The sequence below is a fragment of the Tinamus guttatus genome, unplaced genomic scaffold, assembly GCF_059628265.1.
Source record: "Tinamus guttatus ecotype Peru unplaced genomic scaffold, ASM5962826v1 Tinamus_guttatus_pri_ptg000367l, whole genome shotgun sequence".
Lineage (NCBI taxonomy): Eukaryota > Metazoa > Chordata > Aves > Tinamiformes > Tinamidae > Tinamus > Tinamus guttatus.
Window position 1 is genome coordinate 188,293 of NW_028288901.1, and position 24,028 is coordinate 212,320.

A 24,028-nucleotide genomic window follows, 5' to 3' on the forward strand; every position below is an offset into this window, starting at 1 on the left:
CAGGATTAAGGCTGGATTTAGCCCTTGTGCTGAGTTAGTACAGAGGCAAACATGCTTCTACGAACCTAATTCCAAGTCAGAAATAAAAGGATCATAAGTCATTCCTGAGTATACACAGCTGGTACTGAGCTGGGGAAATCTTGCAGACCTTTGCCCATGTTGTATTTGCCAGGGAAGTGCTGGCCTCAGCATTAGGCTCTTCCATTCGGCTAGCAGGACCCAGCGGTTCCAGCCTGCTCCCGCAGTCCAGCTGGGGAGCTGGTCCTACCTGTTGTCCTTGGGAGTAAAGTCAAGGTGAGATAACCTGCCTGTAAGACAGAGCGGTCTCCTACTTCAGAAGAATGTTTCAATGAATGGATGGGAAAGCTGAGTTGTTTCCAGACAAGGGATGGAAAAGTTGAGGAGTTTCCAGACAAAGGATGGAAATACTGGCCAGCCTGCTGGACCCATCTCAAGAGCTGGACATGGGAATCACAAGAGACCAAACTCTGAAGACCAAGGTCCTGAACACAGCAGGAGTCTTCCCCAAGACCATAGGACACGTAAATGGGCAAATCTGGACATGGACTGCATTTTCGCACCCACCAGTCTGGGAATGCATTTCTGCACCCTGCAGAGGCTCATCCATGACCCACCATGCCCAGAGCAAGGCCAAAGTCGTGCCCAGAGCTGCCCATGATGCCCAGGACCACCCAGCATCCTGGCTGTCCCCTGGACCCATGCCCTCTGCATGTCTCCTGGCCTGACGGTGACCTCCCATGGTGGAAATGAAGACATATGAGATGCATGATGCTGGTGCCTGTTTGTACCAGAGGAGACAAGTTATCTGGATATGTGGAAATGATTTAGATGCCTCAGTAGCGAAGGAAGGAGGAAGGGAGGGAGGGAGGGAGGGAAAGGAGGAAGGGAGAGAGGGAAGGCACATTCAGATTTGAAGAGATGAGTTATTAGGATTGGGGAAGAGAGAGACCACCCTTTGGAAATGTTATATCTTGTCTGTGTCGTAAGCACTTAAGAGGCATCCTGAGTCTGGCCAAAGGTACATCTCCTCACGATCCTGCCTCCAAAATGAACCACCCCACCAGCCAGCACCCCTAAGCTAGTGGCTAACAAAAAGTGTGCTAGAAGAGAGATTGCATTAGCTGCTCTCTTTATCCCAAAACATACAAAGCATGCAAAAGCCCTGGGCTTGGGCAGGAACACGTCTCTCCATCTCCACAACTTCCACCAAGCACCAAGCCAGCTCCTTCCTTTTCCTTCTGGCACATCATGGTTCAGCATTTCAGCAGAACAAAATCTGGTGCAGCTTAGGAGAGAGGCAGTTTTAAAATGTTGCTGTGTTTTACCGGGTGAAGGGCTGCGCTCAGTGGCCTCCCCGGACTTGACATCGGCATCTTCGCCCCGCTCCTGGAAAACAAGCCATGCTATTGAAGCAGGACGGCGAAGGGCAGCAGGTCTCGTTCACAGCCTGGCACGTCTTGACACAACAGCAAGGAGAATAAGTGACTGTTTCACACAAGCAGATGTGCTGGAAGAAGAGGGAAAATATGCTAATGGAGAAACGTTTCGACTAAGTATGATAATGCGGTGTCTAGAGCAGGTCCTGAAATAGGCACAAATGCTTCAATTCTCAGCACCCGTGAGAAAGGGTGGCAATAAGCAGACCCAGTGTTCAGTCCTTCAGGCAAAGACGCAACAGTCTGGGAATTAATCCTGCTCCAGTCTTCTCAAGATCACCAGCTGGTTGAACCCTCCAAGGATCTTGCTCAAACCTTCCAAGGACTTTGCTGCTCTGGACAGCCAAGTGCCCTGACCATTGGGAGATGGGATCATTCTTGTTCTCACTGGCCAAATGACTCAATGAGTGTTGGCTTAAGCAATGAAGAGCAACAAGGAGCATGTATGGCAGAATGCATGGCATAGGTTCAAGCCTAAGCCCAACAGACCCTGTGGGATTCGAACCTGGGTCTCCTATCCCATAATGACATGAGGACAGCACCACCTCTTTCTTCCCAGGTTGTATTTTGGATCCATAAGTGTGGGGAAGGAACAGAGTCGTCTGTCCCTGAAGCTGAGGTCACACTGAGGTGAAGAGGCTACAAGTCTTGCAGCTATCCCTGGCTTTTGCAGTTGGCTGTTTTAGCGTGGTCAAGGCACATGACTTGTGTGGTCTGCACGGTACGGGAGGTGTTTAGTTAGTCCAAGGAGTTCTCCCTACTTGCTGTGTTTTTCCACCAGGACTGAGGTGGAAATTTTGCCCTCCTGGGAAGCAATCTACACTACGATGTCCTTCGTGCTTAACCTGTAGCAACTATCAGTCCCAAGGAGTTAGTGAAGGGGTCTCTTCCCTCATGATCAGAGCAGGGCTGGGTATGAACAGAGCTGGGAGAGGACCTCAACAACACATGGAGCCCAAGCTCTTGCCCAGAAAGAGCATCCAGGCCAATCCAACCCTGCCAGAGGTCTGTGTACCCTGTTCTTAAAACCACCAGAGTGCTGGCAATCATCCATCACCATCCTCACCACTAGGAATTTTCTCTTTGGTTTGATTCGAAAATGACTTGCTCCAATTTGAGACTTTTCATCCCTAGTTATTTTTGCATCCACAAATCTTTGGCTGTTGGTGAAGAAGCTGTTGTTTAGCCCTGGAATGGCTCCAAATCTCTCCACTGGATGTATTAGTTATCCTAAATTCATAACCATCATGGGGATATTTTTAGCTCTCCTCAGCAGTCATCAAACAAACCTCATTGCAAAGCAGGGGAACGGTCTGCTGGCTTCCCAGAGGGCCCCCAGCCCTGCTCCTCCTGAAGGTCCAGGCCCAATGGTGCAGAAAGGACAGTGAAATCCTCCCCAGGACTGAGCAGGGACCATGAACATGCCCAGCACAATCCAAATCCAGTCGGTGGCTTAACATGCAGACAACAGGCATGGTTTGCATTTTGTTATGGGAGGACTGAAATTGAGGTCTTGGGGAGGTAGAGACATGCTGATCATCCTTGTTCGCACAGCAGGACACTTACCAAGTACAGAAACATGCCTCAAAATTGGGTAAGAACAAGAGCAGAAGTGCCCTTTGCTCTGGACTTGACTGATGTCGCTGCTTTATTCATGAGCTGGGCTGATCCTAAGTGGCCTCACGTCCACTGTTCCTCCCTTTGGAGGTGCTGGAAGGAGCCTCTGCTTTTATAAAAGCAGGAACCAGTACATCTGGCCTCCCCTTTGCTCCCTGGCAGGCCCTCCCAGTCCACGTGCTTTGCCAAATGCTTGCTGGTCTGGATTTAATAAGCAGCAGCTTTGCTCCAGTAGTGGAAATTCAAAGTGGATATTGCAGCTAAGCACGACACAGGACTGCAGTGCAACCACAGAGAAGTTATAGCAACAACTCCTGGATTATGGTCACAACACTCCTTGCACGTGTTTCTCTGGTGGCAGGGCCAAGCTTTGCATTAGAAAAGGCACCACGTGACTGTGTAGCTAAGACACTCAGTGCATCTGCTTTTGGAGCGAGACACACCACTGCTTGTCCCTTTTTTTTTTTCGGTCAATCTCCAGAGCTCCTAGGCCAGGACCATGGAGCTAAGCAGCCCCAAAGAACTGTCTTCATGCTGTGCGTTCAGCACCATTCCCGAGCTGAAGGCCTGGGGATGTGGGTGAAAGCTCAGGTGAGCTCCAGGCATTCCCTCCTGGTTATGAGACAAGCAGTGACCTCACAGGACAAGCTGATGTCTCGGAAGGACTTTTTTAGCATGGAAAGGCTTCTCCATCCAAGCCTTAAGAGCCTCTGGTCTGTGAGATGCCCCAAAGCTGGTGGTGTGGGAGGACTGGTCACCAGCACTAACTATGGAGACCTGGGGTGGGAGGTGGGAGGTCATGCTGGGAGGTCCACATGGCTCCTCACAGCCTTTGCCTTTAAGCAGCGGAGCCCTCCCTGCAGTTGGTAGCAACCTCGCCAAAAAATGAACCTACCCAGCCTGCCTCTCCAGTGTAAAAAACCACAGTTTACCTGCTGGAACACAGGCATTATATTTGCCCAGGACAGGGCCACTCCAGAGACAAGACTGAGTTTTAGTGGAAACCAGGACCTCAGGGGGTGCCCAGTTTGGGGATGTATGGGGGGCTGGGGGCAAGTGCTGAGATGCCATGTGTGAGCTCCAGAGGTGGTGCCACCGTCGTTGGCTGTTGAGTTCTGCAGCTTGCAAATCGCGTTTGGAGCGAGACATGAACCTGAGTCCTCTACCCCAGCAATAGGAGTGACGGTTACATAGGAAAACAATTATTTACAGTCACCTGGGGCGTAATGCAAGACCTATGGACAGATGGGTTTCGTCTAAGACAGAGAAGGGGTGGAATATCTTATGAGGAGAGCGGGCAGACGAAGAGGACAAGCAATCAGGTAAGCAAATGAGCAAGTCATGCAGTTTGGATACTACGGGCAGGGAATCCATACCCAGGAGCTGACTGAGGGAAAGAAGGATCTGAGTGTGCTCAGACTGGGGTATTCAAGGCCCAAGAAAGACAAATGCAGGCCCGGAATCCCAGAAATCCTGCAGCATTTCCAACAATGTTGCTCTAGGACCTCTCCTGCATTGGGGATGAGATTCTGGCTGCGCATATGCAAAAGAGGAAGCAAATCCATGCAGGACCAGGAGATGGGAAGGGCATAGAGGCCAGACAGGAATGGAGAACCCAAGTTTTGAAGGGAAGCAAGAGTTTAGCTATTCAGCTTACCAAAATGAAGGTCAAGAAGGAACAGGATGGGAAACATGCCAAGAAGAGCAAAGGGTTAAGTGAGCTAAGAGGTGGTGCAGGCAGGGAACAAGATGTTGCAAAAATCGCCCATTTTCAGCCACCAAGACTAGGCACCCAGAAGCTGCTTCCCATGGGATGTGTGAGCACAAAACCCCTAATCCCCGCAGAGATGGAGCAGGGGTGTTAATGAGAGCACACTTGTCAGTGGTAGAGGCATCATAGGCTGTGTGACTCCAGAGGTTCCTGGCCAACCTTGGACTTCTGAAACTACATTTGAACTAGAACTGCACCTAATCCTGCTGCAGGGTTGATGGCTTTAGGTTATTCTTTACCTCATGTTTCCAGCCACTCCATCATACAGAAATGGCAACCAGAAGCCAAAAGTTCAAAGACTTTGTCTCTGAGCCCATGGGAAATAAGACTGTTACAGAAGTAGACGGCATTGATGAGGAGCTTGGATCTAAACTAGCTGCAGAAGGTTTTGACAAGGTAACCTCTTTCTTTCCTTCCCCGCCACTGCCTGTTTTCCCAGTGGTCTCATTGAGAACATTAGCTCTTGTGGCATCCTTTCCTCTCCCCTCTTGGCCATAAAAGATCTCCCGCTGTAATGTGGTGGCCAATTGCTCCAGGCTATTTGAAGACATGATGATAAGCACTAGGTAAAAGAGGAAGATCAAGTATCTGTGGCTCAGTAGTTCCTCCAAGTGTCTTTGGAGATGCACTAAGCAAAATATACCTAAACTTTTTTTTTTTTTTAAGTTTTCAGAATTTACTTGAACTTATTTTCTCAGAGAGACAGTTGTGAAAATGCAGCAGCACCTCCCATGGCTCAGCTAGCAGTAAATGTTCATTAACCCATAATTTTGGTCCTCTGGACATGTCCTCGGAGGATGAGGCTTGACACCAATGAGACCCACTAAGTCTTACAGTAGCTTCAGCCTCCCAGGTGCATGCATGATCAGTCTGGCTCTTCAAGCAGTTTCTGCTCTCCATGGCACTCAGGATTAACCAAGAAGGAGGTTTTTGCATCCTGCTTGCTCCTGTCTCCACTCCTATGGTAGTTCCAGGAGTCCTGTGAGCAGATATAGCTCATAGCTGCATCCTTCCTTCCCTCAAGAGATTAGATAAAACTTGTCCCTAAAGGTCAAACTTGGGCCTAAAGGCCCACAGGTCTGGCGGCCTTTTGGGAGAGAAATCGGGTGGACCTGATGAAGGATGAGCCATTCCAAATCACAGCCCCAAATCCATGGCTTTCAGAGAGGCTAATGTGGGCCACATGAGCAGGATGTTTCTTACGATGGTATTTGTGGGCCAATAAATGCTCTTCTATTTCTCTTTCCAGGCGTACATCCTGCTTGGCCAGTTCCTCCTCCTGAAAAAGGATGTTCCAGTTTTCCAGCAGTGGTTGAAAGAGACTTTTGGTGCCAGCTCAAAGCAAGCTGTGCAGTGTGCCACTTGCCTAACAGAATGGTGCTACACCGTTCTGTAGAGTATCAGGACCAGATGGGCTCGCTGTCATCTTTTTGAAGCTTAAATAAAGCATCTCCTGAAGTAACAGCGTGACTCAAGCAATTTGTTTCATGCAGCCATGGGTCTGCATGCACAAGTCAAGGGGATAGAAATGCTGAGGTTTATAAAATAATGGAGATAGTGTGGGATTGTCCCAACTGCTCCACTGCAGAATTGCACTGAAGAGGCTCCTGAGCCCTCAGGGAAGACAGATGGCAGACACCTGGTTGAACCCTCTGATGGTCTTGTTCAAGACTGCTCAGCTCCCTGCTGTCAGACAAGGTTCTCTCTGAGCAGCTCGGCAATGGAAGATCTGAGCAAGACTTGGAAAGACAAGCTGGCCCCGGTGCCTTCATCTAGGACTCCAAGTCCCTGCAACTCCACAGAACATCAACCTCAGGGGCTGCAGACTGAGTCCCCAGGGAAGAGGGCTCTGATTTATTGCAGTCGGTGCCATGCTTTGGCCCAGCACATCGTTGGTGTCACTTGAGCAGCGAGGAATAGGCTGGGTGCCATGATGTGACACCAATTGGGACACTCCATCACCCTGCCAGGGCAGGCTCACAACAGGAAAAGCCAGCCCAAAGGCAAGGCCAGGAACATGAGCTGACTTGGAAACACAATGGTTGTAGCAATCAAAACACCTTGGAGGAGAGAGGGGAAGGAAATTACCTAATCTTTCACCAGGTGGTGTGATGTCCCAGCGCCCCATTTTTCAAATTTTATGTTAATTGGCAATACATTAAATTAGGCTCCACAACACAGGGTGGGCAGTGGTTTGACCCCTCTTCATCAGGACATCTTTTTCCAGGATGCTTTAGACATCCTGGGATCTTCCACATCAAAATAGCAATATGTTAATGTTTCTTTTAAAGAGACACACCTAGGAATCACTGTTTGCCCAAGGAAGCAGAACATCCATAAGGAGAGTCTGTGCTTTGAACATCGCACCTCTGCAGTGAGGCTAATGAGCCAGATCTGGAGGCGAAGGAATTAGAGGAGGCTGTAGGACACTCAGTGCCTGGCAGAGGATGGCTGGGGATGCAGCCTCGGGGGAAGAAACCTTTACCATTCCCAGGAAGTTAACTGAGGGTCTTTTTGCTAAATAAACAGAAAGAAGGAGAAGAAGAAGGAGAAGGAGAAGGAGAAGGAGAAGGAGAAGGAGAAGGAGAAGGAGGAGGAGGAGGAGGAGGAGAGGAGGAGAAAGAGGAGAGGAGGAGAAGGAGAAGGAGAAGGAGGAGAAATGGAAAGGAAAGGGAAGGGAGGGGTTAGGGAAAGGGAAAGAAAAAGAAAAAAGAGAAAAAGTACATTTTAAGCTCTTATTCCTTCCCCATAAAAATATCAGGGAACTTCAGACTGCAGGAGAAGTAGAACATGTGTGTGAAGCGGCAGCAAATATCACTGGTGTAATAATTGCAGGCAGTGGATTGCTCTGCGTAGGGCAGCGTCTCGTACCTGCACACCATCGTCCTGGAACACTCTGTGCCTTTCAGCCTTAAAACAACATTTTGTGCTCAGCCGCCCCTAAGCAGAGCAGGGATTTTTCTGTTAGCAAATAATAAATAAATAAATACATAAGTAAGAGAGCCCTCTGAATTAGTATACAATTACACCTGGATCCCAGGCTTACATTTCAGTCTGGTGACGGGATTGAACCAACTTGTGGTTAAGCAGTGGAGAGTGACCAGCACAGAAGCCACCAGTGCACTTGAGATGCATGAGCAATTGCCTCCAAGCCCCTTGTTTTTCTGAGCCTCTTTGGCATTTGAATTCCCAGCCCTCCAGCATCTATCCATGAGCAACTGCCAGTGCACGGCTTTAAAAATGCAGCCAAAACTTTAGAAGTTTAGGGCTGGCCCAGGGGGAGTTTTGGGGGCTGACTGCAGAGAACTGAGAGTCTATGGAGAAACTAAGTCCAGTTGGCCAGAAGCTCCCTGCTTGCCCTCGGGCCTGGGACAACACATTCCTGGAGAGTGGTTATGTGGTGGCTCGTTGGACCACATCTGCAATAGAGGTGTTGGACTTTGACAAGGGGGAAGACATCCCAAAATATCTTACCAAGCAGGGCTCCAAAAGATGCTTGCAGACCACCTCCTCTTCCAATGCAAAGCCCTGCTGTACCATTTGCAGGCCTTACCTGTGCACATTTGAATACCCCAGATATTTCCACAGTACCTAAAACACCCGTGGCTTCAGCCTAGATCAGTGTTTCAGTGCTCTCACATTCCCTCTGAAAGCCAACACTTGCCGTTCGGTGTAAAAGAGGACTTTTGGCCAGCAGTTATCTTGGCAAAAGTGAGCTTTTTTTTTTTTTTTTTTTTTTTTTGGTGTTTGATGAGGGCCTTAAAAATAAAACCAGGCTGAAAACAGATTGCGCTCGAGAAAGCTGGGGAACAAGGTCATCTTGACACGTGTCACTCTGAAGCACTCTGACACAAGCCAAGCAAGCCTCCCGGCGCATGGGCAGCGGCCTGCTGGGTGTTCACACCTCCCTGGTGCTTCCTGAGCGAGTGGCAGTTCCACATCACTTGATGCTGAAGCAGAGGGGTTGCAGCACAACTGCAACATGCCAGAAGTCCACACTGAAACTCCACTGCTTGGGCAGGAGAGGACCGGGCTAGTGGTGACCTGGAGCAAAGCAGGTATTTTTGCTGCTAGAAAACTGCAGTTTGACCCTGGGTATGTGAAGATATATATATGTTTTTTTCTTTATATATATATGCAAGATGTACTTTGACTCTATGTACATAAATGAAATATTTACCTTGAGAGTGACATGGAAAGCTTGCCTGCATATCTACCTAATCGTGTACTAAGCTCATCAACCTTTGAAATGCAAATTACCAGTTAAAAATAAATGAATGAAGCTCAAATTGGACTCCAGGCTCAGGTCTAAAGGCAACCCAGGGTCACACACCCACATGTGAGCACCTTCTCCACAGAATAAATATCCTGTGCAAAAGGGCTCTCACGTCAACATGTCAACATATTCTACATTGAGTGGAAAAGCGAGTTATCCACCTGACTGCAGGTGCTGTAGATATTAATGAAGGCATTTTGCTGCAATGAAGAGATCAAAGATTTGGGGATACCATCTGGATTAAAAGCATTTTCCTAGTGATTCATGTAGGATCTATAAAACCTTGGTCCATCAGCTGTATCTGCTCTCCAGGCTGAGAAACTGGAGGCTTCACAGCCCTCCACTTCCAGGGGAAAGCAGTGAAGAGCAATACCCTCCATCCTCTGATGAGGCTCCAAGAAGGACCATGGCAAGCAGACAAGGAGGGTAGTTTCAGGGCTTCAGCCCTGCTTCTCCTCAACTGGGCACCTCCAACACTGCTCATCCCTTCGGCACAACCTCTCCAAACCACCCTGTCACTCTGCATACGCCAGGTTTGGGAGCACAAGGCTGCACTTTCTTCCCAGTTCTTCTCCTTCCCCAGCCACCCCTGTCAGCATGGAAACAGCCGTCTCAAAGCAGGAATAACCATCACCCTTTTTCACTTTCAAAAAGATAGTTTAAATAGGTTCTTTTTGCAACTTGGTAAACTCTGATGTAAAAAAAATATATATCTCCCTCAAATATCTCAGCAGCAGCCTGCAATAGCTCCAGTACATCCTAGTTGAGTCCATTAGGATGTTTCACTTATTCCATGTTCATTCATTCCTTTCATGCAGTGATGAATCCAGCTATTTAAATGCTCTTCTTCACTCACACCACTGCTCGGGAAGAAGGAGGTTCATGCTCACACATTCCTGCACTCCCACGAGAAATATTATCCAGGAAGAGACAAGGTCTAAGTGTACATGAGGGGCAATTAGATGTAAATTTGGATGTAGATGCAGGTGAAGGCGGGGATCACATGAGCACTAGAGAGACTCAAACTAGCACCCAAATGATTCATGCAGGTGATAAACTCAGAGCAGACTCATCTCCTGGAGAGATGTGTCTTTGAAAATGTCTGCAAGAAACGATTTAATGCTTTCAGAAACTCCTGAATCTTCTTGTGCTGCTCCAGATGGTTTCTGCAAGAGGAAAACTTGTTGGGGGGCTTCTGATTTTGCATTACATGCAGCCAACCCAAAGGGGACCCCCTGGGAGACACCTGGCCTGTTGCAGGATAGCATGGTAGCTCCATGGTGAGTAGCTGCTGGGAACTCTCTGCAGTCAAACTGCAGGAGTTAAAGGTAAAAGAAAGGAGTCTGGCAGTAAATATACTTAGTAAATTCAAACAGTGTACAAGTTCCAGGAAATCGAGATAACCCTGTAGACACAAAGGTCCCGATTCAGAGCCCATGGAAGTCAGTGGAAAAAAAATGTATGTCAGTTGTAACTGGCTTTGGATGCAGTCCAAGGAAAGTCAAATAAGTGCCCGGTCCCAATGACTCTCCAGTTCTTCCCACTTGCTGCCCAGATCTCACTCACTTTCCCTGGCAGCTCCTCACTTGCATCTCTGCCTCTGTGCTGAGTCCTTCCTAAGAGTTTGTACCCAGAGCTACAGAATTGTTACCCACAAAATGCTACTGGGTGTTGTTCTCCTGCCAGGTCATCAGTGTCTGTGGTTTTTATCATGAGACTGAAAATTGGGCATTTCTCCTGGATTCTCCTGTAGCTGCAAGGATATGTCAAGATTTCAACAGATAGAAAGCAAAAACCGAAGGGCAATAAAAGAAGCAAATCTCCACAGAGCCCTTCTGCAGAGCTCCCCTGTTGCTTATACCTGTACCTGAGATTCACAGGTCAACCAGTAGAGACCAGAGACCCGTATCTACGACAGATACATGTGCCCTAAGGAGCAACCAAGAAAACAACCTCCTATTGGCACATGGGAGAAGCCCCCAGTCTCCTGTAGATGCCCCCTTCCCAACCAGAGATGGGTTCAGAAGCAAGAGGAGCAGGAAGCCAGCCAGCTCTTTGCAGTTCCAGCTGGACTCGGTTTGCCAGCCAGCTGTGCCATGTGCTTGCTGGGAAGAGCACGGAGTCCAACCTGGCCGCAGTTCAGAGGTCTGTGATCCGGAAGGCAACAGAGAACACCGAACATCTCACCGCTTCCAAAAAGAGTTGCACTGACCCTCCCATTTTCTTTTTAAGTTTGCCGCCCGATGACCTTGTTGACCTGCTTGGGCCCTGATGCAACTGCAGTGGATGTGAAGAGTTGATGACAGGGAATTATTCCACATCAGGCAACCCCTAACATAACAGTGGTGTCTGGTGCACCATCCACAACTGCAGAACTGCTACATCTGCCATGCTGGATCTGGCCCTCTGCCCACATGGCTTTGGTCAGCCAAAAATGCAACATCTCTTGTCCTTCAGGTGCTGCTGGTAATAGGCAGAGATCAATTCCTTCAAATCATAGCTGTTGAACTTGGGAAGGGATCTCACTGTGAGATTTTCCATGATTGGGAAACAGAGGTTCAGCTGACTAATCATCCACAGGCTCCAATCCACCTATTTTGCATGGGCTTGCAAAGCAGGAAGTTGGGTCTGTCATGAGAAACCTCCTTTGGATGGTTTCAGCAATCCAAGTAATGCTGCCCACAGTTTTCCTTACTGAAGGACATCAGCATTTCTACCTGCCCTTCACAGATGGAGAAACTGAGGGAAAGCAAGCACCTAAGTCAGGTTTTGAGAAGTTCATAGCACAGAACTTCTGGCCACCATGGTCTGGGTTTTCTGCTTCGAAAAAACAACCAAGGAAACCCAACGTATTTGACTGTTTTTGAGAGAAAAAAAAAAAAAAGTCCAGCAACAACCATCTCTCCATTCATCCTGGTCACAGGGGCATTTGTTACCACAGACAGAGAGGAAGAAGATGGACAAAATGCAGATCTTTCAGGTCAGCCTGGTGGTTACTCAACCAGGGCTTCCCAACACTACTTAGGCATGAGGAGGACTTCCACCCTCTACCCTCGTTGGCCGGGATCTGCTTTCCAGGACTGGCTGCAATCCTCCCAGACCCTGAACTGTCCCCAGACTATCCTTTCTCTTCTAACATGACCTTAGAGGCACGGCCAGGTCTCGATGAGGTTTGCAATCAGCTGGATGCATTACAGTCTCCTGATTTGCCCACTGAAAGGACACTGGGTGTTTTTTTCCTCCTCTCTTCTTTTGACAAATCCCTTTATTTATTCAAAACCCAAAAGACAAGGAGGGAAGCGAAAATCTCTCCATGAAAGAGGGCAGCCACAGCTTTACCAAGAAGTGAGTAATTTGGTGTCTCTCTCTGTTTCTGGGGGGGGATCTGATGCAATACACTGGTTTGAGCACGAGCCCTGTTTTGGCTGCTTTGCAGCTGGTGGACATGGCCTAAGCCCTGGCTAGCAGTGCCAGCAAAGACCTAGGCTGGGAAGGAGCTCGGTGATGGGGATATGACTGCATGGAAAGGGCGTCATGGGAGGAGTGAATAAGGAAAGGGAACAGAAGGACGGAAGATGGTTCAGGGGAGATGAAGAGAACTCATCATCTGGACTGGCGTTAGGCTATGGGAAGGTGGAGAAGGTGAAAGTTTAAATCAGCTCTTGCTTGGCATCTTTATCCTAAAAAGCCAAGGGTTGCTCCATACCAATATCAGATAATGGAAAAAATATGAGTAAATGGGGAAAAAAAAATCTGATTTCAGGTTGCAGGTATGAGAGGTGGCCAAAGGAGTCACAAAAAGTGAAGGCATCTGCTTGCTACAAAGCACGTGCAAAAGCCCCCCCCAAGTAAGAGCAGCTCAGGCAGTGTGGGAAGCTGCTGTAGTGCTCTCAGGATCCCCTATGTGGATACATTGGAAAGAGTTTGGAAGAACGACACCTTCTTTATTTGCTTTTTAAATAAAATTAGTTTTTTTTTCTTCATTCGCTCTAACCACCATTACTTGTATAAGAAAAAAAAGTATATATATTTATATATATATATCCCACGTATGCAGCGCCTGCTCCAGAGACCACAGAGATCGACAGCAAATCAGACTTGCTTTCAGTGGGCTTTGAATCAGATCCTAAAAATGCAGCCCAGCCCATCCACATCAGCAAAAGCAGAGGGAAGAAAAAAAAAAAAAAAAGAGTTCAAGTATCCTAGAAATCCAGAGAGGAGGGGAAAAAGAAATAAGGTGACATGTAGGAAAAAAAAATGCATTCCAGAGCTTGTGCTTCAAGTCAGCAGCTGCGCTAGGGCCCTAGGGCCTGTTTGCAGCAGGGACTTAACTTGGCACCGTAACAGCAAAGTTAGAAAGGGACCACTGGTGTTATTAATATTAATGTTATTCAAGTCTGGCCAGGCTGCTGGATTGCTGCTGCTGGATTACTCTGTGTTAGATTTCACTATCCGTGGTCTGTGAAGCAAAGCTGAGACAGTCCTCCAGCAGAAGGGTCCTTGTCAGAAAGTGCTTTCCTAAGAATGAGCTTTCTACAATATTTATTAAAGAGAAGATTTCGTGTTTCTGGAAAAGCAAATCAAGTTGAGACCTCGGAAAACTTTTCCTCTTTTTTTTAACATGGTTTTAGTATAGCTTGTAAAGTAGTGAAGCTTAAGCAATGGCAACATCTGCCCGTCTTTCCCCCTCTTTTCATGTTTTAACTGCAGTTAAAGTTTTCTTTTTCAGTTTTGTGCAGCTGATCAAGAAAAGATTCTACGAAGCTGTCTCTTCACACTGAAGAGGGCGTTACATGAGTTCAACCTTAATTAGATATAGAGGAAGCCATCAAAGCCCACGGCTCGGCAGAAACAAGTATCAGATTGGCACGACTTGGGATGGATCTCGGTTTTGAAGGACAAGAGATGGACCCTGCCTGGTTCTCTCCCTCCTGGAGGGTTTTGGGCTTAGTCCAGGTCTTTGTGTGACAGCTTGAAGGTTGAAGCTGCATCCTGCTGATGCTCCCTTGACTCCAGAGGAACGTCCCATCATGGGCCTCATTGGGGGCCACAGAGGAAAACCACGTGGCAGGTTCAAAAACGCACATTTTCACCTCACGGCAAAGCTCATCTCTCCCTGGCTGTCCACATTTACCCATCATGGAAACTACTGCTTCACTGACAGCAGTGAAAGCCCCGACGGAGGCATTGGCTGTGCCAAAGGCTGAGGAGCCTTTCTCAACTTGGAGAGGATGTGGGTTGCAGCGTGAAGCCCACTGCTTCAGGGGGACATCCCTGCCACCAGCTTACCTGCATCTTTCCTTGGTATTTTTCTCACCATAGTAAATGGTGGCAGGAGATAAGATGCTCCCTAACCCGACCAGCTCTGCTTTGCAGCCTTTAGGAGATGTTCTTCATGAGCATGAAGCAAAACTCTCCTTTTCCGTCCGTCCTTCACCCCATCAGCCCCTGGCACCCAATTTTCCCCAGACCTGGCCTGAGGACACGGTCCTTGGTCTGCCCTCTCATCAGCAGACAGGCTCTACTGGGAGAAGGGCTATGTAGGCATAAGCTGGAGACCCAGTTGTCACAGGGAAGCCTGCTTATTTATTTTTCCAGCACAAATACATCTCTAGAGCTGAAGGTTAGAGGCAGAGATGATCTGATCAGAAACAGAGCGCATGCTTTATCCATGAGCATAGAGAGAAACAAATCTCCATCTCCTGGAGTGCTCAAAACCAGCCTGGAAGGCCTCCTTGCTGGCTTGTGTTAGCAAGCACAAGCTCTTGGTTTTGACATAGGGCAGCTGTGATGTTAAGAAATATCTTGGGCAAGAGCATCTTGGACAAGAGGACATGAAGAGCTCCGCTAGCCTGTCCCATGCAATCCAGGTGGCCAACGGTTCATTTGTACCAGTAGGAAGATAGCAGGAAACGGGAAAAGGCACCTTGTGACCAAAGACTCCCCTGACAAACAGGAGATGAGTAACTGGGCTCCAAGCAGGTCAGCAGTAGTCCCTCCTGTGCCCACAATCTCTCCAGAGTTTTGCAAAGAGTCTGTGGCATCACCGTGCACCAGGAACCTCTGTATTTGGGCAGCAACATGTTAACCTTGGTGCAGAGGTGAGAAGTCACCGCAGACTCAGGTCTCTGTTCCCATCACTGGCTGTCAGGAACGCAGGGCTGTGTCTTCTGCTCACGTCTCATCTACCTTCAGCATCAAGGTCAACGTCACCCAGCATGTGGGGAGCACCAACCAGTGTTCTGGGTGCTCCGTTGCACTCAGATTTCTCCAAGGGAGGTTACAGCCCACCTCGTCCCACTGTGGACAGCACGCATCAGCCCGAAGCTCTGATGGACCGAGCAGAGAGGCTGCAACGAGGATGGCCTTGGCATGAAGGAGCAGCATGATCTGTGCAATGACTTGTGAGCCTTTAGTCTCATCTGTATTTTCCAGCGACGCCGGCCAGCTGGAGGAGAGGTGCTGCATCTCCTGGCAGTGCTTTCAGCAGCGAACCTATCGCACAGCTCCGGGCTGCCTGGTTTCCCCGCTGCCTGCCCCATCTCCAGCCATCCGGCGCTGCAGGGAAGAGACAGCCTGGGTGGAGGCCAGCAGCATAACCAACTAAAAACATATGGGTCAACTTTGCACCCGGCTGTCCACACTCCACTCCGGAGCTTCCCACTCTCCAGGGCTCTGTTTACCTCATGCTCTCACAATTTCCTACTGAAAAAGAAAAAAAAAAAAAAAAAAGGAGAGAGAGACGTAAAGTAGGTCTCAGGAAATATCCTCTCCTCCCTCTGACTTGCCAAGAACTGGCAATAAAAGTCCTGTCACAGCTGCTCCCTGGGGCTGTTTTATCTGCTTCTCAAACACGCGGAAAGAGCCTTCTGGCTAACACGGCAGGACTTTGAAGGACAAATCTGCAGAATTGCCTCGCTCTCCAGAGTGGGTAAGTGCTTGTCCCATCACTGCCAGCAGGGCATTTCAACCAGCAACTCTTGGAGTCTCCTCTTCTCCAGGTGAAACAGCAGCTGGGTGGATCCTGTCATCAAGAAACTCCCAGCTAGTACCACCTCTGTCCAGCACTGGGAGAAGCCCAACACCAGGATGAATAAGAGGAACTTTTAACAGCTGTATCTTGCTTATCCCAAATTCTCCTTCAGGTCAAGTGAGATATCCTGAGGAACTAAAAGTTTTCACATGTATGTAAAGTATCACTGGGAGGTTTGTGCTTTCCTCACCTTGTTGCACAGAAGGGAAGGAGACGACTTGGGCTTCCTTTGCTGTTACATCAATAATGATGTATTTCCCTCTCCTTGTTTGGTAAGAGAGAGGATCTCCAGAAGGTATAAATCACTGCTCTCCACTGATGTTGAGAGCTGCAGTGACTTCTACCAGCTGACAACATGGGTAGTCAAGATTGGACCACATGGGCACGAAGGTTCCTGCACCACCACCTTTGTTCAGCAAAGCCCTTCTGAAAAGTGCCTTGTCCATAGGGCAGTGAAGAATTTTATCAGGGCCTGGCACCAGGGATGGCTGGAAATAACAAAATCCAAGGGGACTGTCACCTGCAAAGTCTTTCATCCTGCCCTACTTTCTGGTTCATGCTGAAATTCAGGGTAGCTGCCAGAGCGCCCGTAGCTGAAATCACCGCCCGCCCCTCAAACATAGTGGAAATGTCTGAAGGTCACAGATGCAAGCAAATATTTGATTAATCAATGCAATCCTACCTTGAACACTGCACCTCCAGCGCTGGGGAGGACCCTCCTGTGAGTCTTTGCAGGAATGTCCTTCAGCTTGCCACCCACGCTGTGTTTGAGCTGCCTCGCTGTGTGCACACCACTTGTTTTGCTAACATTTAGACTTTCCCTGAAGCGCTCGTCTAGGCTCAGTGAGCACGAATCTGCCCTGTAAGACACACCGTTTCTCTCCAATACCTGTATCACCACTCTTTCCTGTAGGAAAAAGGTCCCTCCTTTCCTCTGGAGCCTTTCTGCACGACCTTCACCCCCAAATCCATGTTCTCCTGGGTCTGTGTGACCCGAGTCTTGCCCGCTCTGGGGACGGCCACTGGAAGCCATCTGACCATGATGATTCTGCCTTCCTGCCAATCATTCCTTCCAATGATTCTGCCAACCAGGCTAAGTTTGACTCTTTAAAACAGCTCAAGCGTTGAGGAGCAGGTGCATCTTCTGACTATTGCTCTCACAGCAGAAAGAGGGGGAGATTCTGGCCCCAAATACCCGGGTGAAAGCCCTGGTCCATATGTTGGACCTGAGCTTACTGAGAAGAAAATAGCCCTGCTCTGCTGGTCCTGCTTGACTGATGCACACATAGGTTTGACTCAGCATGAATGGGGCTGTGCTCATGGCAGTACAAGCCACCAGAGAGGTCCCAAGGTAATACCTAACTGCTGCTGTGGACAAACCACAGATTTTAGTCCCCTCTAGATTTTGCTGCAGGAGACTTGCAAATTGTATGGCAGAGATCTCACATTAAGGAAATTACCTGCCTGGTATGAAGCAGAATTAGGATTTTGTGGGATACACAGACAAGACACAGACCACGGGAATAGAGCCTGACCACCTGTGTATATCCCAAGCGACTTTGCTCTGCTGGGAATTTTATTCCCTTTTTTTTCCATAGAAAGATAAGAAAAGGAAAATGTTTTAGGGTTGCTTTTTATTACGTCAGCTTTCCTTATACAAAAACATCTCCCCTGGCTCGGCCATGAGTTTGCAACAGGCTTCGTTTGAACTCTCAAATTACGTGGCCTTTTTCTTTTTTTTTTCCTACCCAAATGCAGCTCTTGTGAGCTTGACTTTCAGCCTCAGAGGAGGTTTCAGAGCCCACCTAAACATATGGTGTGCTAAAAATACATTCCTGACACTTTCAGGAACGAAAAATGTGGCTAGTAGATGCGTTAATCTGCCAGTCAGCCTGACCCGAATGTCCCCATTTGACTGATAGGGAGTTATCTTTCACTTGAGAGAGGCATGTTATCTCCTATGTTCTTTCACCTAAGTTTTGTCTTATAACTACTGGTAAGGGGGTCATTTGGAAAAGCAGCACCCTGCTCACGGGCAGCAGTTTCAGGGGAGGGTCCTGTGGAGTTTCATCCCCACAGTCCTGAACACAAGGCAAGCATTGCTCTGTCCACCACAAAAGGCAGCTTGTCAAGGCTCAGGATGGGTGGATTTGGCAACACAACAGCTGGGGAGCAGAGCTCTGCACGTGCATCATGGCCATCTGTGTGTGCTTGCAAGGGCCAGCTCCTAAGCAGCTGGGAACCTCTTAATGTCATCAGCTCCATGCCTATTTACCCTGGCGCAAGATCTGGCCCTGAGAGTTGACCACTGTGATTTTTTGGGGACTTAAAAGCAGCCTGGAATGGGACACATGGAGAGCCACCATCATCACTAAGATGTGGGTGAATCATGATAGGCTCAGACGGATGGGGGCTGAGTTTCTGTGGAGCTCCACAGTAATCACCAAGGGATGGATGCGAGCTGGCTTGGTGGCCAGAGGTTCTTCTTAATGGGCTGGGTTTGGCTGCAGGAACAAGCCCAGCGCAAAGGCAGGAACCCCAGCAGGGCTATGGAGACTGTACCCAAGTCACACAAGGGGAACCAGTCACCTTGTGTAGCCAAGTTGCTCTGAGGGGTTTTGATGGGCAAGAGGAGAGGTTGATGGAGGGCAGCAACCCCAATCCTCATCTGGGAAGCCAGATCCTCTCCAAACGGGAGCCCAAGCTGTCAGGGCTACATGGCCGTCCTGTTTGTGGCTTGATAGTTCTTCTGGGGATACCCTTCTTGTTGCTTAATGCAAATCTCCATCCTAAGATTAGCCCAGAGGGTGGCACCCCTATATCCATCCTTCCAGTGAAGGAAATCTTGGCAGCTGGGAGTGCTCCCAGTACTAGGAAACCCCATCCCTGTGCCACCAGGCCTCAGAGCAGGATTGAGAAGAGGACCCGGTGTCCAAAGGCATACCCTCTTCCCTAAAAAACACAAGGTACGGTGAAATCAGAGGCCACACAAAGGTTGAACGTCCTGCCACTAGGCCAATTGCTCTTCCTGGTATTGGTTATCTGTAAAACCAACGCGTCGGCTTAGTTCCTGTTTTCGAGTAGGTCGCCCTTGGCCATGCAAGTGTCCATCCCAGCTTCCAGCTTTCGTTTCTCGGTGCCAGATCCCAGGCTGGCAGAGCTACCTGCCCATCCTCCAAGTCCTCCTCACTCCCTGTCCCCTTTCTCTTCCACACTTGGACCCAGCTCTCTTGATGAACACCTCACCGTTAATGAAGGAATGAGAGAGCACCAAAAAACTGAAGTAACACAGTGAGCAGAGCAGGCCATTTGCAACTAGCAATTGTTGCAAAAATCAATGCAAATGAATCCAGAATCAATGCAAATCCATGCAAAAATCTGACATTTGAGCTCCTGCTGTTTTCGTGACCTATCACAGAGTTCAAATCAGTGACAAGGATGTTTAGGAATAGTGCTAAAAATCAGCGATTGCTAGTCCTGCTTTCAGGACTTCATCTCCCCTGCAGCGTTCAGCGAGATCCAGGTTTGGCCGAGCATCACTCCAACCAGTCCATAAGTTAGGAGCTCTGCTTGGCACCATCATTTATGTTACCTATACGGCTTTCCTCCTCCTCAAACTGCTGCTTCATGGAAGTCACGCAAAACTGGACAAACACTGCCACAATGAATATCTTGACAAAATTAATTTTGTCAAGAGACACAGCTTTAGTTGAAACAAGTGTATCTGAAAATTCATTATGAAATTAATTTCTGACCAAAAAAAAATCCTGATTTCCTTTGTATGTCAAATCTTATTTTAAAACCAGGGTCTGAAGATTTTTGCAGCTTGAAATGAAATGTTTGAGTACATTTAGAAATAGAGAAGCTATTTTAAAAGCGTTCTTTCATGCTCAATATTTTGTGGCACATAATCCAGAAGTTTAGTTCATGGCAAACCAAATGGTTCTTTTGGTTTGAAAGCTAAACTGAAAAAACAATTATTCATAGAATCATCTCTGAAAATGAGAGTGAATGCAGCTGCAGACATGGTTTCTTTTCTTCTTTTTATTATCATTTTTTGTATGAAACCAAGGAGCAGAAGTGTGAACGAAGCCTTGCAGAACTGTGATTTCATACGTTTACATGCAATTAGAAGACTTAAAATCACAGATGTCTGAGACTGGAAAGGATTGGAAAGGACCTCTGGAGATCATCTAGTCCAAGCCTCTGCACAAGCAGGGTCACCTAGAATCCATTGAACAGGATCATACCCAGGTGGGTTTGGAAGATCTCCAGAGGAGACTCCACAACCTCTCTGCGCAGCCTGGGCCAGTGCTCTGTCACCCTCTCAGTCAAGAAGTTTTTCTTCATATTCATATGGACCTTTCTGTGCTTCAGTTTGTAGCACTGTCTCTTGTCCTATCATTGGCCACCACTGAAAAGAGTCTGGCCTCATGCTCATGACACCCTCCTTTAAGGTATTTATACACACTGATAAGATCCCTCTCTTCTCAGCCTTCTCTTCTCCAGGCTGAACAGGCCCTGCTCTCTCAGTCTCTCCTCATAGCAGAGATGCTCCAGTCCCCAATCATCTTTGTAGCCCTACACTGGATTCTTTCCAGTAGCTCCATGTCCCTCTTGTACTGGGGAGCCCAACACTGGACACAGCACTGCTGATGGGGCCTCATCAGGGCCGAGCAGAGGGGCAGGATCACCTCCCTCGACCTGCTGGTAACGTTCTTCCTAATGCACCTCAGGATCTCATTGGCCTTCTTGACCACAAAGACACATTCTGGCTCATGGTTGACTTGTTGTCCACCAGAACCCCCAGGCCCTTCTCTGCAGAGCTGCTCTCCAGCAGGTCACCCCCAGCCTGTCCTGGTGCATGGGGTTATTCCTCCCCGGATGCAGGACCCTGCACTTGCCTTTGCTGAACCTCCTGAGATCCCTAACTGACCATCTCTCCAGTCTGTCCAGGTCCCTCTGAATGGCATCAGAGCCCTCTGGGGTACCAGCCTCTCCCCCCAGTTTTGGAACATCAGCCAAGCTGCTGAGGGTGCGCTCTGTCCTTCAGCCAGGTCACGAATGAGTAAGTAGAGCAGGATTGGAGACCCCATTGACCTCAGAGGGGAGCACTAGCTACAGGCCTCCAACACCACTCAACTTAGAGGCCTCTCCAGGATCATCCTCAAACTCAGGACTGAGCCATTCAATGTCACCTACTTTTACTGGAAAGCAATGAAGATGAGGAGCCCCAAGGGCCTCATTTCCCCACACCTTCTCTCACTCTCTGCCAGCTGCATTCCCTGAGACCAACGCAGCCAGCTCCCAGGGCAGGATCCCACGCAGCACGTGGCTGCAGTGGCCTGTACAACGAGGCACACGGCAGATCTGGAGGATTAGGACTAACAGGACCCCTTTCACCCCACAACATTCAGAGCAGAAGAGGACTCTGCAGCAAGTACTCAATATTGGCATTAAACATTCACCTTCCCTGTTCCCGCAGGACTAAAGAGCCCCAGCACCCTGTGAGACGCTGCTGCCCGGCTCCAGCTCAGCAGCTTCCCAACCCAATGGAAAAACCTGACGCACAGCATGTTCTTCACCTCCATCCCTGCCTCGCGCCCGCCCCGGCATGGCGTCACCCCCACGCCACAAAGAGGGGCCTGTGCAGGCGCCGCAGCTCGCGCCGGGCCGGCAGGAGCCATAAAGCTCCTTTAAGGAGCGCGGCACAAAGCCGAGCCTGTTCGCGCGCACGGCGGAGCCGCCGCCGGCCTCCCTCGCCTCGGCCAGGCACCGAGGGGTGACTCATCTCGGAGGCACCGCGCTGCCAGCCCGGCCGGGAGGGCACGGAGGAGCCCACGTCCGCTCCCAAATCCCACGCGACCCAGGAGAGCAGGGAGCCGCCATCTGTGCAAGGCCCGAAGGGCTGCGGGCTGCTCAGAAAACGCTGCAGCCTTGAGGCAGAGCCTCTGAAAACTTTGCGCTGTGAAAGACAAAAACAAACAATTCCCTCAGTGATGTCTTTCCCTGCAGCTATTCTACAAAACAGGCAATACTGTGGAAAAGACTCAAGCTGGCAGGGAAAAGGGCAGCCCTGGGGAAGGGGGCACAGAGCACTTGTGGGAAATCTGCCTCACGTTTTCATCTTCTGCCCCCGACGCTTTCAGATCTATTTTTGACGTAAGGCAGCACAGGTTTCCACCTGCTTCCTTTTACAGGAAAAGCTGGGGGGAGGAGAGGGATACAGTCTGTAGATTCTTATACTCCTGGCTCTCATGGTATCTGGGGGGTATCTTTTTCCTCCTCAAAGCCTCAGCACCCAGAGTTTAAAGTGATCCAAATATAACACATTCTTCTGCCATTCTAGGCCCCAGAAAACAAAAACTGCAAGAAGTCAATGCCTGCATTTTTCAACTTCCCCCCAACTCCCCCACAATTTTTATACCAGTTTGGCAATTCTGACTCCCAATTTTTTTTGGCCCCGGCTGGCAGCACCGTGATGCTCCGAGGTCCAAGGTTTTGACAGGACCTAAGGGACTGAGGTAGCAATTCTCCTTAGCGCCTCTGAAAAGTGAAGTCCAAGTCCTTAAGGGCAAAATGGAAACAAATAGAAGTCAAAGTTGGGAAAAGAATTTAAACTTAGAGAAAAAAAAAAAAAAGACATTGAAGTTATGAGGTTCCTTCTCCAAATTTCTTTCCCATCTTCCTAACTCAGTCTTTTCCTCTTCCGTTCTCTTACAGACTACTGCAAAGACTTTCCTAAACTCACCACAACACTTGTGAGAGCCCAAACCCAGGGCAAGCACCGAGGACCATCTTGCAAGTTGGTGTCAGCACTGAGCAGGCACCGATTTTTCCTGTTCCAGTGCCAAAACCTTCTCTCAACAAAGACTAAAGATTTAGTTCACACTGTTTGACCACGTGTCACTCCAACAGGCTGAGTCTGAACCCAAATCTCTATGCCATGGACATCATGCACATCCTCAGACAAGAAGCAAGTTTTCGTCTGACCCACAAGCTACTCCTGCCACGATCCCTGCTGAACTCACCTGTGGATCACATTCTCCCATGGGAACTCTTCACTTTAGTACTTAAGTCCTGCTAACACAGACCTGCACCAGCTGTGCTTTGGGAAAAGCAAGATCCACCTAAACCTGAGGCAAGGCATCACACAGATCAGTGGTAGCAGGATTTTTGCAGGTTTTGTTCAATCTTGTTTGCACAAACCGGAGCTTTCCCTGGGCTGGGTAGATGCTGCAGATGGGTTTTTGTTGAAGACAACTCGTCTCAGAATAGTGAGATTCTCTGAGTGGTGTGAAATGGGGGAAACCTCCAGCTCTTTGCATGTCTTGAGGCTTCAAGGTGTTTAGGAGATACTTAAAAGTGTTCACATTTAGAAGTACCTTCCTGTCCTCTTAATCCCATCTGTGTCTGGTCATCCTTGGCCTACAGGAAACTTTCTGATTACCCCTAGGACAAGAAGGGAGGCCCTGTCCTGCATAGCCTCACCTCCTTGAAATCCAGTTTTCAGGCAGTGAGCAGACTTGAGTGGGCCTTTCTTCAGCTCCGGACCAGTCTTCTTGGCTGCAGCAGGATCACAGGATGTATTAAAACAGCTTATTAAACAAACTTTGGTCATGCTCCAAAGCATGCTGAAAGTCAGTAGAAAGTCTCCTGTTGACACAAGCGGGTTTTGGAGTAGAGTTGATACCATTAACCCATATGCTTAGGAGATGTTATAAACCCAGCTGAGTTATTACTGTGCATGTAAGTGATTCCTCATAAAATAAAGAAGATAAACTGGTCTCCTGTGTTTAATCATCTGTGAGACTATGAGACCGCTTGCATTTGCTAATATCCATCTCTTACGTGGCCTTGTCCTTCTCTCCAGT

The 24,028-nt window shown here is 48.7% G+C and overlaps 1 protein-coding gene across 1 annotated transcript; it reads left to right on the forward strand.

The window, feature by feature from the left end:
• The first annotated feature begins 5,076 nt into the window (after nt 1-5,076).
• On the forward strand, nt 5,077-6,241 carry BANF2 (BANF family member 2). The gene is made up of 2 exons (XM_010218249.2): nt 5,077-5,241; nt 6,095-6,241. Exons 1-2 carry the CDS (start codon nt 5,116-5,118, stop codon nt 6,239-6,241), a joined length of 273 nt encoding a protein of 90 aa, XP_010216551.1. The 5' UTR covers nt 5,077-5,115.
• Nucleotides 6,242-24,028: the final 17,787 nt, after the last annotated feature.